At 35.6% G+C, this 13,472-nt stretch overlaps 1 protein-coding gene across 2 annotated transcripts in view; it reads left to right on the forward strand.

Moving 5' to 3' along the window:
- Positions 1-13,472, forward strand: part of LOC107584946 (1-phosphatidylinositol 4,5-bisphosphate phosphodiesterase delta-1-like) — a 30,817-nt gene that overhangs the window by 12,380 nt on the left and 4,965 nt on the right. For both annotated transcript variants that reach the window (XM_016271727.1, XM_016271726.1), the window contains exons 2-8: positions 2,698-2,856; positions 8,961-9,189; positions 9,999-10,128; positions 10,383-10,611; positions 11,142-11,343; positions 11,447-11,591; positions 12,784-12,936. In XM_016271727.1, the coding sequence (XP_016127213.1) occupies positions 2,698-2,856; positions 8,961-9,189; positions 9,999-10,128; positions 10,383-10,611; positions 11,142-11,343; positions 11,447-11,591; positions 12,784-12,936 (1,247 nt within the window). The remainder of the gene's footprint in view (positions 1-2,697; positions 2,857-8,960; positions 9,190-9,998; positions 10,129-10,382; positions 10,612-11,141; positions 11,344-11,446; positions 11,592-12,783; positions 12,937-13,472) is intronic.

Raw genomic sequence — 13,472 nt, forward strand, 5'->3', positions numbered from 1 at the left:
TGAAGATTCTGAGGCAGATGAGACTAAAAGTGAATTATTTGGCCTCAACACCAAATTATATGTCTGTCGGAAATCCAAAACAGCTCACCATCCAAATAAAAGCGTGGAGGTGGTAATATCCTGTTATGGGTTGTTTCTCTGCAGCAAGGACTGGAGCACTTGTCAGGATAGAAGGAAAAATGGATGGGGGAAAATCCCGTCAAATTCTTGAGGAAAATCTGCTGCCCTCTGCCAGAAAGTTGGGAAGAAGGTTTACCTTCCAACATGACAATGACCCAAAGCACACAGTAAAACTGAGCACACTGTGGCTGAAGGAGAAAAGGGTGAATGTCCTTGCATGGCCTAGTCAGAGCCCAGACTTAAACCCCATTGAAAATCTGTGGAATGACTTGAAGACTGCAGTCCACAAACACTCACCATCAAATTGAACTGAACTTGAGCAGTTCTGCAAAGATGAGTGGGCAAATATTGCAAAGTCTAGATGTGCAAAGTTAGTAGAGACAGAGATAAATCCCAACTGACTAAAGGCTGTAATTAAAGCAAAAGGTGGTTCAAAAAAATACTGACACAAGGAGGTGATCCTTTCTCCAACGCAGTGATAAATATTGCTTAAATATTTCACTGTAGTATACTCCATATTTTACTAATGCCCAGTTTTGTTTTGGAGGGCCTTTAAATGTTTGTATTACCTTTTCCCCCCGTTTGCTGCCTTTAAACTGTTATTGAGGTGAATGCTTACAAATAGCTTTCTCCATATTACGGATCTCTCTTTGGCTTTTATTCCAGCAATGGCACAACTGAAATCCACTTTGCAAATCATACCTGGCCCTTTTTCTATAAATTCTTTTAAGATCACAGCAATGAGAAGTCAGAAGAGTATTTGATCTTAGCGACGTCTATACTTCTGCTTTCTGAATACCTCTGGAGTATGATTTGAATGAGATAAAAAGCCTGATGCTCACATTTTCCTAAATGTTAAATACCTCACCCTTTTCAAAAATGCTAGAACTCTAGTATCAGTCATCAAAACAAAACCTTACACACAGAGTTTTCAGAGTAAACACAGGCAACCGTCTCAGCACAGGAAATGGTTTCAGCCCCATTTCAAAGGTCTTTCTGAAACGAGCTCAGCTCATGAAAAAATGTCTGCAATGTTGTGGTTGTGCCCTCACCTTTGAGTCAGAGAAGCTGGAGATATTCATAATTCAACTGTTGGGCCAATTAAGCCCACCATGACAGAGTTCAACCAGGTTGCACATTTATCATTCTAATATCAGCACTATGATAGCTGGAGGATATTGCGTTAACCGCAATATTTTATCGTTCCAAATTCAGCCACGCCTGAAAAGGAAGTGGAAGCATTTTATGGAAAGACTGATCTTTTATTGCAACAATGACATGAATTGACTACAATCACCACCCATATACATACATATTTTTCCATATTGCAGTAATATTGTGATTATCTTTGTCTTGCTTTATAGATGCAATAATCCTTGCATTATTGTTTGAAAACCGATCCTGAAAATAGTAACGGATCATATGGCTGTTTGTAAAGTGAGCTTAGTATTTTAAGTGAACTGGATATATTATTCATATGTGCTGATTTGCTGCTCAAGAAACATTTCATATTATCAATGTTGAAAAAATTTGTGCTGCTTCATATTTTTGTAAAAACTGTGATACATTTTTTTAGGATTCTTTGTATATCTTCTTTGGATATTTGTATATGTATGCTTTTTTAAAATAAAAAATAGCAGAAAAGTACAAAATCAGTACAGACAATTTCAAAGCCACAACTCAGAAAACAAGAATATAATGTATTTAATTTTTTTTATTTACGTTCCCAACATGTGAAGTGCACAATCTGCATATCTGTATATATTCACACATGAATCTCTGTGAGCAATGCAAATTACTTTATTGCTAATCTTTACTCTATCAGAATTGTGGGTTTGTGGTTTCAGCAAGAAAAGATAACCACGATATCATTGCAATATGGAAAAAAATGCTGTGTGGGTGGATGTGTGTGGTCAATACGTGTCAGTGTTGTCTAAGACAATGAGTACATTTGAGTACACTTTAATAAAGAGTCAAAAATCAATACAGTATAAACTGAATATAACAAGGTAGAGTGATATACTGTATGCTGAAACTATAGTGTTCATATTGTTCAAACTATTGTTTAAAGATAAATACTAGTTACTGAAAGGGAACAGTTATAGGAATTTACCAACAAAACTGGGCAACTGAAATGGTTAAACAATCACATTATTTTCATTAAAGTAAAAACCCAATGATTTAGACTTTATGGTGTGTAGATATACAGCATGAAAGAGTAATTTCGGTGCATTTATAGTAACCTTTACCATACTTGTTGCTCACCCAGCAGGTTTTGACTTTGAACAAAGCCGTGTAAATTCTGCAAGATCATTTCTGCTTTTGTCTGGAGAGAGGCGTGTCAGGGCATTAGCATTAATGAAACCATGGATATAATCTTTTTAAAATAGCTTTGAACTATACGTGACTCAGCACTGACCCCAGATATTTTTGACTTTGTCTCTATATTTGGACTTTTCCAAAGACACATAAGTTCTCATAAACTATGATACTTTAACAGTGGACTTTGAACATTTTATGACCTTTGTGAAATCCATTCGCACTGATGAATGAACTTGACATTTTCTTGACCTTTAGGTCTGGAGGGAGACCCGGACCTGCAGTTTTTGCTGAAAGGTGGAGACCTACTAAAGGTGAAGTCCAGGTCATGGAGGAAGACCCGCTTCTTTCGGCTGAATGATGACTGCAAGACTATGTGGCAACAGACCAGCAAGACTTTCAAGAGCGACTCTGGCTGTAAGTGTCTCTGCTGTCGCTTTCTTCATTTCAACAGTCATATCATGAAGAATCAAGAGTTTACTTGAGATAATAGATCTTGGTATTCTAAGTAAAACACTGTAAATATGTGAATACAACTAAGCTGCCAAAACAAAGCAATTTTGATCAATAAAACACATGAATGTTCAGGTTTACAAAACGATATCGGCCATAAATAGGTAACTAAAGTAAAATGTGTCATGAAGAACTCAATTACTTTTTTTGTGGTAAAATTAAATATATAATGAAATAAAATTGAAATAAAAAATATTTTATATAATACGCTACCATTCAAAATTTTGTATCAGTAAGATTTTATTTAAGAATTAATTTATACTTTTATTCAGTAGTTTGTTGATCAAGAATGCATTAATTTGATGAAAAGTGACAGTAAATCCATTTATAATGTTACAAAATATATATATTTTTAAATAAATGCTATTTTTAAACTTTCTATTCATCAAAGAATCCTGTACAAAAGAATCAAAAATATTAAGCAGCTCATCTGTTTTCAAAATTGATAAATACCTTCCTTGAGCATCAAAATCAGCATATTAGAATGATTTCTGAAGGATCATATAATACTGTAGACTGCAGTAAGGATACTGAAAATTCTGCTTTTTTTATCAGAAATATGTAATGATTTAAAATAGAAACAGTAGACTATTTCTATTCTTACTGTATTTTAATCATACACACAACGTGTGTGTGTATGTATGTATATGCAATTATCATATATAATATCTCAATACAAATAGATTATTATATAAAAACATGTTTCTTGATACACTGTAATTGAATAACTTTGTTTAATTTCCTTACAATAAAGATCTCATGCTGACATCAGCAGGCCTCACATCAGATGGCTTTCCTGTACGCTCATCATTATAGCCTGGAGCTGTAAAAAATAGTTAGACCTGTCCTTCACTTTCCTCCACAAACATTTTTAATGCCTGTAAGGCCAGAAAAGGCTTTGAGTTGGGAACAAAATTTTTGTGGTGATATTAAATCTTTTCCCCACATGTTCTCCAGAGGCCTCTGCTCCTCTTAGCTTCCGGCCTGGTTCCTCCTGGTCAAAGGCCTCAGATCAGGCCTCTTTATCTCCTGTCTGCCAGACCGTGGCTGCCTCCTCTTTGTCCTGCATGTGAGTGATTAAGGAAACCGGGACCAAACAAAATCAAAGGATTCTAGTGAAAACACCAGACATCAGCAGGGAAACCCTCTGGTCCTGTTCGCATGATATTCTCATCCATTAGTTGGGTGTTTTGAAGCGTTTTTACTCCCATTGGCCAGGAATGATGATTAGATGGATTACACATGTACAGGTGCATCTCAATAAATTAGAATGTCGTGGAAAAGTTCATTTATTTCAGTAATTCAACTCAAATTGTGAAACTTGTGTATTAAATAAATTCAATGCACACAGACTGAAGTCGTTTAAGTTTTTGGTTCTTTTAATTGTGATGATTTTGGCTCACATTTAACAAAAACCCACCAATTCACTATCTCAACAAATTAGAATATGATGACATGCCAATCAGCTAATCAACTCAAAACACCTACAAAGGTTTCCTGAGCCTTCAAAATGCGTCTTACCTGGGCTAAGGAGAAGAAGAACTGGACTGTTGCCCAGTGGTCCAAAGTCCTCTTTTCAGATGAGAGCAAGTTTTGTATTTCATTTGGAAACCAAGGTCCTAGAGTCTGGAGGAAGGGTGGAGAAGCTCATAGCACAAGTTGCTTGAAGTCCAGTGTTAAGTTTCCACAGTCTGTGATGATTTGGGGTGCAATGTCATATGTCCATTGTGTTTTTTGAAAACCAAAGTCACTGCACCCGTTTACCAAGAAATTTTGGAGCACTTCATGCTTCCTTCTGCTGAGCAGCTTTTTGAAGATGCTGATTTCATTTTCCAGCAGGATTTGGCACCTGCCCACACTGCCAAAAGCACCAAAAGTTGGTTAAATGACCATGGTGTTGGTGTGCTTGACTGGCCAGCAAACTCACCAGACCTGAACCCCATAGAGAATCTATGGGGTATTGTCAAGAGGAAATTGAGAAACAAGAGACCAAAAAATGCAGATGAGCTGAAGGCCACTGTCAAAGAAACCTGGGCTTACATACCACCTCAGCAGTGCCACAAACTGATCACCTCCATGCCACGCCGAATTGAGGCAGTAATTAATGCAAAAGGAGCCCCTACCAAGTATTGAGTACATGTACAGTAAATGAACATACTTTCCAGAAGGCCAACAATTCACTAAAAATGTTTTTTTTATTGGTCTTATGAAGTATTCTAATTTGTTGAGATAGTGAATTGGCGGGTTTTTGTTAAATGTGAGCCAAAATCATCACAATTAAAAGAACCAAAGACTTTAACTACTTCAGTTTTTGCATTGAATTTATTTAATACACGAGTTTCACAATTTGAGTTGAATTACTGAAATAAATGAACTTTTCCACGACATTCTAATTTATTGAGATGCACCTGTAGTTGAAGCCTTTCTGCCTTTTTCACGTTCTCAATACAATGACATAAACGATGGAAAATGTATTAAACATCTCAAAACGTAAAAATCCTAATTGACTTAATGTAAGTACTGAAATGTTACAAGATGATTCAGAGCCTTGCCATTGAAGCTAATAGTTAAATCTATAAAATATTATCTAGAAAATGGTTTTAAAGTGAGAAGACAAGGGGATCATGTTTTTACACACTGGTAGTAATCTTATCTTATAGTGATGGTGCCAAGTTTATCTCAAGTTAAATGGACTTGGAGGGGTGGGAAACCAACTGAGGAAACATGACTGATTGTTTTTATCAAACACTAGTGCTGAGGCAGTAAAACTATCCAGAAATGGGACAATGACCATGTTTAAATAAAAGAGACAGTTTAAATAAAACATCAACCTCAGTCCTGTGTGATGCCCCATTTCATAGATTGTCGCTATTATCTCTACAACAATGAACAGATTTTGCCCCTGTTTAGGGTGTTTGTCATGAGTTTATTATTCCCGCCTCCAGCAGAACTCAATGAGAGGTCACATGGTCAACATCCCACACTGTAACATACAACAGAGGTCACATGAGGCAAAATCAGACTAGAAAGAGCCCAAATTTGTGTTTAGTGGGGTTTGCTAGCACATCACAGTTGCTATTATTATTTTACACTAAGTATTCAACTTTACTGCCTACAATAGTTTATTTATTTATTTAGTCATTTAGCAGATGCTTTTATCCAAAGCGACTTACAGATGAGGACAACAGAAGCAATCAATTGTAGTATTAAAACAACTAAAAACAGATCCAAAACTAAAAGCTAAAACTTTATAAATACTACTTATACACATTTTAAAAATAAAGAAATTAAATAAAAATGACAAATGCATACAACAAAATTTCAAAACTTAACATTTAAATGAAAAACAAAAAATAAAGTTAAAAACAATTCAACATTTTTAAAGAACAAAAGGTATAAGAGTATAATAATGATTCTAACATAACACTAAGCCAAACACCAAAAAAAACTACATATATGTGTATGTACAACCACACACACATACATATATACTGTTCACTAGTTGCTAAAAAACAACAACTTACTTACACATAGTAAGTAATGGTTATAAAAACTGAAACAGAAGTGAAACAAGTAGTAGGAAAGAGGAGAAATAAAAAGCGATACTTGTCCTTTGCCGGTGTCCTGCCCGGTGGAGTCGCACGGTAGAGTCGATGGTCTTTACACTCTTCGTCTTCACACGAGGAGGCTGTCACGCAACGGCTTGCGCGGTAAACTAAGCTTTTTTTATACCCGTCTAACAATATTACCCACTTCACCTTAAAAAAGTGTTGGTGCAATTATTAACCAAAATGTCACTGTTTTCAACTTTAAATAGTATTTCAGTTACAGTATTTTATATAATACATTAAATGTATCAATAATAATCCGACAAATTCAGAAAACAGAGGTCAAAATTTGGCCAAGCACAATGTTTCCTTTCTGTCAGCTTGTTTGAGTGGAATCTGAAGGATGCTAGACTTGCCTTTGACACTGCTTTCTTTCACCAGTTCACTTGAAATTGGGTGTTATCCAAATAGTTCTCCTACAGTCCCCATATTTGCCTTTGTGAGCGTGTGCCACAAATTATCTCCAGCTAGCTTTTTCGGAACTTTCCACAAACACTGTACAAATAAGGGAGCGAAGCTCTTCTTTTTCATCAAATGGTCAGCGAAAGAAAGTCCTTAACCTTTGGAAAATGTTATACATCTATCTCAGGCAGTTCAATAACATATTATATGAACTAGACACAGTAGTAAAGTAACCTCTACTTGTGTAATTTTGTAATTTTCAATAAATATTTTAATTACACTGACAAATTCTGTCAATTTAAATAAAAAAAAATCTAAATAACAAAAGAATTAATAACAATAAATACATTCTTAATTTAATAAATTAGGATTAAGAATTAAAAATAGTTTTTACTACAATTAATTGAATATAATTTAACATCAAAATTATGATTTTAACAGTACAGTCGAAAAGGTCAAGACCTCTAAAGTGGGACAGGACAAAATCACCATTATAAATGGGATACAGACATTTGATGTTTTTAAACCCAGCTACTTTTCATGTTAGACTAGTTTTGCAATACAGAACAGTTTAGATATCTAAAATATCTGATAGATCTCTCACAAAAAAAGGATTTGTGCCTTTGCTGTTTTTGTCACGTGTCGCGAAGTGTACCGTATTCACGGCAAGTGGCTTCTGTTGTGTTTGCTCTGTTCCAGTAGGCTGAGTACACACAACCCAACCCTGATCTGATTGTTTTATTTAGGATCATGTCAAAGCTCTAAACTTGACCCAGTTCTGTTAACACATTTCCGATGAACACTGTGATAATAGCAGAGCCACTCATGTTTGGGTTCCCCCTGCCTGTGTGCTTGTGTTTTAGTGAGGGTCACGTCTGAACTATATGATATGCTCCTCAGTTTATTACCCTATATAGCACAATAGAATAGAGAACTGAAGAATAGAGCTTAGTTTGTCCTATTGAATGTTGTATTTATTTAACACTGCGATTAAAGGGCAGAGGGCACAGGAGGAGACTGATTGTAATGTACAGCTGTGTTTACCAAGCACATTCAATAATCTTCAAGTAAGGTGACTCCACTGAGGTTATCACCTTCTTATCACTGTCTGACGTGATGCCGGCGTTGAGTTGTATTTCATACAGCAGTGCTTTGCCAAGATTCTTTGATTGAGGAATCAAGATTATTCAAGTATCTCTCATGGTAATGTTAGAGTTGAATCGTTCAAGGATGTTGATTTGAAATTTGATTAGGCGTGACAGGAATTTACTGAATTAAAATAAATTGAACACAGTTGCAAAATCAAAATTAGGGTTAAAGTAATTAATCAATTAAATTCATATATTTCACGGTTCTTCCATTACAAATCCATAAAATTATTTACATTGATAAAATATAATGAAAACATAAATGAACAAATGTAATGAAAATTTTATAAATTAAATACAGATTTTTACAAGAGGTATTTAAAAAATGTATTTAATATAATCTGAAAATATGTTGTCTGTATGGGTAATTCAACTGAAATGATTAAAAATTGTACAGCAGCTATATACACAGTTTCATTCCATTCTATTCATTACATTTAAATTGGAATTACAATTCTGTTTGCTCAATTTAAATGTAAAATTCATTTAGGAATTGCATACAACCCTGTTAAAACACTGATCTCTAAAATCCTTAAAAAGGGATGGACCCTCTTGCACTTTGCTGTGTCCTTTGCTGGTTTGGAAGGTTTTTAAATGTCAAAATATATTTCATGTACAGACCTGCATATCAATTGAGTTTCATAAGCCTAGAAAAAATGTGTCTCTTGGACTTCAGGCTGTTGTTTTGTTGTAAATCACTGTTCTGAGTCCAGATGTTTCTTTCATCAATCTGCCAACAGATTTCTTGTGAAAGGCAGTTTTATTCACAAAAGGTTCAAAATGTTATTTGTGCAGTCAGTTAAAACTATAAAAAAAGTAATAATTAAAAAATCTCTTGCCTCTTTCACAGTCAGCCTCGAGGACATCGATTCTGTGCGGTATGGCCGTCAGACTGAAGGGCTGCGGAAGTACACTGACCTCTCAGTGGAGGACCGCTGCTTCTCCATCATCTTCAAAAGTCGACGGAAGAACGTGGACTTGATCGCCTCATCCAAAGAGGAGGCCAAGCGGTGGGTCAGTGGTCTAGAGAAGGTCATAACTGGCATGCACAACCTCAACCGACAACAGAACACCGAACAGTATCCTTGAACGTCCATTCCCCAAAGCCTGCTCTCTGAACACATTTGTCAGCCCTGTTGTAATTGAAGGAAAACATTGATGTAAACATATTTAGGTTACACTTAATACTTGTACTTAATATAGTGTCAAGTTTAGGGATAGGTTTCGGTTTAAAGTTGGTTGCTTATAGTTATGCATAATTTACTGTTATTCTTATAGTAAGTACATGTAAAATAAAGTGTTACTCATATTTATACAATTTTTGCTCCCACTTTATATTAAGTGGCCTTAACTACTATGCACTTGCATCAAAAATAAGTACAATGTACTTATTGTGTTCATATTGTATTGCAAAACACTTTTGCTGCTATTGAGGTGGGATATTGGTAAGTTTAGGGACAGGTTTGGTGGTATGGGTAGGTTTAAGGGTGGGTTAAGGTGTAAGGAATGGATCTCACACAAAAAAAAGGATTTGTGCCTTTGCTGTTTTTGTCACGTGTCGCGAAGTGTACCGTGGTCAACAGTGTAATTATAAATGTAATTACAGAAATGAATTACAGATGTAATTACATGCAGATATTTTTCAAATATAAGTACAATGTAAAAACATGTATGTACACAATAAGTGCATTGTACCAAATGATTAATTAAAATGTAAGTACATAGTAGTTAAGGCCACTTAATATAAAGTGGGACCCTATTTTTACACTAAAAGTTCTACGTGTAAAAAGTGTAATAAGCATTTATATAAAACTTTTTTATATATAACTGCAAAAGTTCTAGCTAAAAAAACTAGTGTTAATATTCAGTCCTTACATCAGACAAAAAGCTGGATCTATAACTGCATGCACAAGGCAGACAAGAACGCAGACAACAAAATGTCCTTGAAGGAGTTGAAGCATTTTCTACGTCAGATCAATATTGAGGTGGACGACAGTTACGCTGAGATGCTCTTCAAGGTGAGATACAAATCATAATGCTATCATTTTCATTTGAACTTGTATAAGTAGTTTATTGTAATTTTTTTTGTTTAAATCACTGCTGTTCAGGATTATGTACGAGTCTACAAGTTATCTACACAATACCAAGTAAAACAAAATGTTTAAATTGCTTTTGAGCTCACTGGCAGCAATTCATAGAAGTTGGTGTTTTCTTGCTGACGGTCCTCAAGAACTGTTTTTTTTGTTGTGTTTTTTGCTATTTAATTTTGCAGAAATGTGACAGATCAAAGTCAGGCACTCTAGAGGGATCTGAGATCAAACACTTCTATGATTTACTGACTTACCGTGAGGAAATTGATGTGATCTATGCAAAGTACGCTAGTACTAATGGACAGATGAGCTCCGGCGACCTGTTGGACTTCCTCCAATATGAGCAGAGGGAGCCAGTGTCTTCGGAGTATGTGCAGAAGCTTATCGAGAAATATGAGGTGGATGAAATAGGTAAGCACACTTAAATTACCATAAGAATACATCAGATTACTGAAACTTTTAAAGATATTAATAGCTGCATTTATAGGATGCATTCAATTAATGAAAAGTGATAGTAAAAACATGTATCTATTTTAAAAAAAACATTTTTTTTTTACTTTTTCTTTATCAAAGTATCGTGGTTTCCACAAAAATATTAAGCAGAACAACCATTTTAAACATTGATAATAAGACATATTTCTTAAGCAGAAAATCGGCATATTAGGATGATTTCTGAAGGATCAAGATTGGAGTAATGATGCTGAAAATTCTGCTTTGCCTTCACAGGAATAAATTTTATATTTTAAAATGTAGTAAAAAAAACAAAAAAAACTTGTTTTAAATTGTTAGAATATTTTACATATAATTATATAACAAACTATTTATACACAATAATGAAACAAATTACCCAGTCAAAATAGCAGATGTATCGTAACAAAATATAAGTAATTGTATTTTTACAATACATTTTAGTGTAATACAACATTTTCACATTTACCCAGCTAAACAGAACAAGTACATGAGCAAAGATGGTTTCCTGATGTACATGAACCATGAGGAAGGCTCCATCTTTAACCCCGCCCACAAAGGCATATACCAAGACATGCGCCAACCGCTCAATCACTACTTCATTTCCTCTTCCCACAACACCTATCTGATGGAGGACCAGCTGAAGGGGCCTAGCAGCACAGAAGCCTATATCAAGTACGAACATGTCTGCTTACACTGAAAGTCTCAATAGCAATGCATTAACATGTTAAGCATTCATCCATAAGAAATAAATGAGAGAATGGTTGTTGTCTTTTAGAGCTCTGATGAAGAGCTGCCGCTGTGTGGAGCTGGATTGCTGGGATGGTGCAAACGGAGAGCCGGTCATTTACCACGGCCATACGCTCACATCCAAAGTGCTCTTCAAAGATGTCATCAAGGCCATCAAAGAATATGCTTTCAAAGTGAGTGAAGTGACACCAGTTGACCTTACAAATCCTTACAGTTAACTAATAATGCCCATCGCTTTTCAAAGTGTGAGTTTTCTTTCTATGTCCATCAAACAAAAGAATGTTGCGAATGCGCTTATTTGATGATGTATGGTACCCAAAGTTTTTGGAACAAATTACTTCAAATGTTTATCGTCATGCAATAATTAGAAAGTACAAGCAGTACAAGAAAAATCTACATAAAATCTACCTAAATGTCAAGAAGTCGAACAGTCAGCATGTCATAGCAATTGACATTAAAAAAAGAAAAATGAATGTTTTGTGTGTTGTTCCTTAAAATAAAATTAACTTTAGCTGCATGTCAAACTTCTAGTAGTGTTGAATTATATGTACCATATCTATACCATTAAAAAAATTGCGTTCGTTTTCTCAAAATATGTGTTTAATATTACCAAATTTCCCAACGATTCTCAAACAATTAGTTCAAAACAGTTCTAAGATTCGGTCTCTCTAAACTCCCTTTTCTGTGAGCCTACTCTGCTCTGATTGGTCAGATGGCCCAGTCTGTTGTGATTGGTCTACCGCGTACAGTGTCGGAAATGATACGCCCATTGCCATAGTTCTGTATTTTGAACGCTCAAAAGAAAATAGATTGGGGTTGTACGGCTGTGAATTTTAACCACTGATTCTTTGCAGCCTCATCTTTAGGAAGTGAAAATAAAACAAATTTACTTTCACTGCGTAGGACACAGTGTCTTCTCAACAAGATGTTAACCACACAAACAAGCCACAGTGTTTGAGGGTGGGTCAAGTTGTTCGCAGCTAGCCTACGTAGACCATAGACGGGCATTATGCATATGCTTTACCCTGCGATGTGTAGCGGTAGCCATCACGGAAGTGGGATTCGAATTACTGACGACTCGTTTAGGGTGCTCAGAGTCCATTCATTCTTTTGGGAGACAATAACTTTATTTATCGTACACTTTCGGCTTTGTAGATCGTTTACATTCACATACAGCTACATTACACACTGCATGAATGGCAATATTGGAAATGGCATAATAGGGGCACTTTAAAGCTTGACGGACAAAATGTTGGAAAGTAACAGCACAGTGATTTGAGTAGCTACTTGGGTTGTCAGTCATTTACTGTCGTATGGTCATTTGGAGATTGTGATCACTGATATTAGTGTTTTTTGCTACACTAGACCTCACAGTATCCAGTGATCCTGTCTTTGGAGAACCATTGCTCTGTAGAGCAGCAGAAGATCATGGCCCATCACTTAACCTCCATCCTGGGCAGCGCTCTGCTCACTCAACCCCTGGGGTATCAAATGCCCACCACTTTTCCAGGACCTGAGGTTAGACTGCTAAAAATAACATACATGCATGTTTCCTGCACCACTGCACTGTAAAAAATGATTGTTCAAAGTTATAAATTAAAGTTAGAGTATTTTTTTATTCAGCGTGTTACTTTGTAATTGTTTGTAAAATTTAATAGCAATCTGTGAATGAAAATTGTTTCTACACCATCCCCCCCCCCCCCTGTATTATGGTAAAGAATTTGTGTACAACTCTTCATACATTAGCTGATTCTACATATCGCCACCTGATGGACAACAGAGACAGCTCTCTAATCTCTAAACCAGCTACATGTTTTGTTAAAATCTCTTTTCACCACACCCCACTTTCCTCAGATGACTTCCTCGTCATCCCTGCAATCTTCCTGTTTACTTCTATATCCATGAATTCAAATAGCTGAAGACTGAGGAAGTGATTATCAGTAGAGCTACGATTAAATGGAGACAGATTGTGCTCTCTTTTATCATAACTATTTATTATTTCCTGATGATTCGCCAAAACACTCACCAAGTGTTTGAGCTGCAGTATGAAAGGC

This window comes from Sinocyclocheilus grahami, unplaced genomic scaffold, assembly GCF_001515645.1.
Source record: "Sinocyclocheilus grahami isolate Dianchi unplaced genomic scaffold, SAMN03320097.WGS_v1.1 scaffold65.1, whole genome shotgun sequence".
NCBI classification, from domain to species: Eukaryota; Metazoa; Chordata; class Actinopteri; order Cypriniformes; family Cyprinidae; genus Sinocyclocheilus; species Sinocyclocheilus grahami.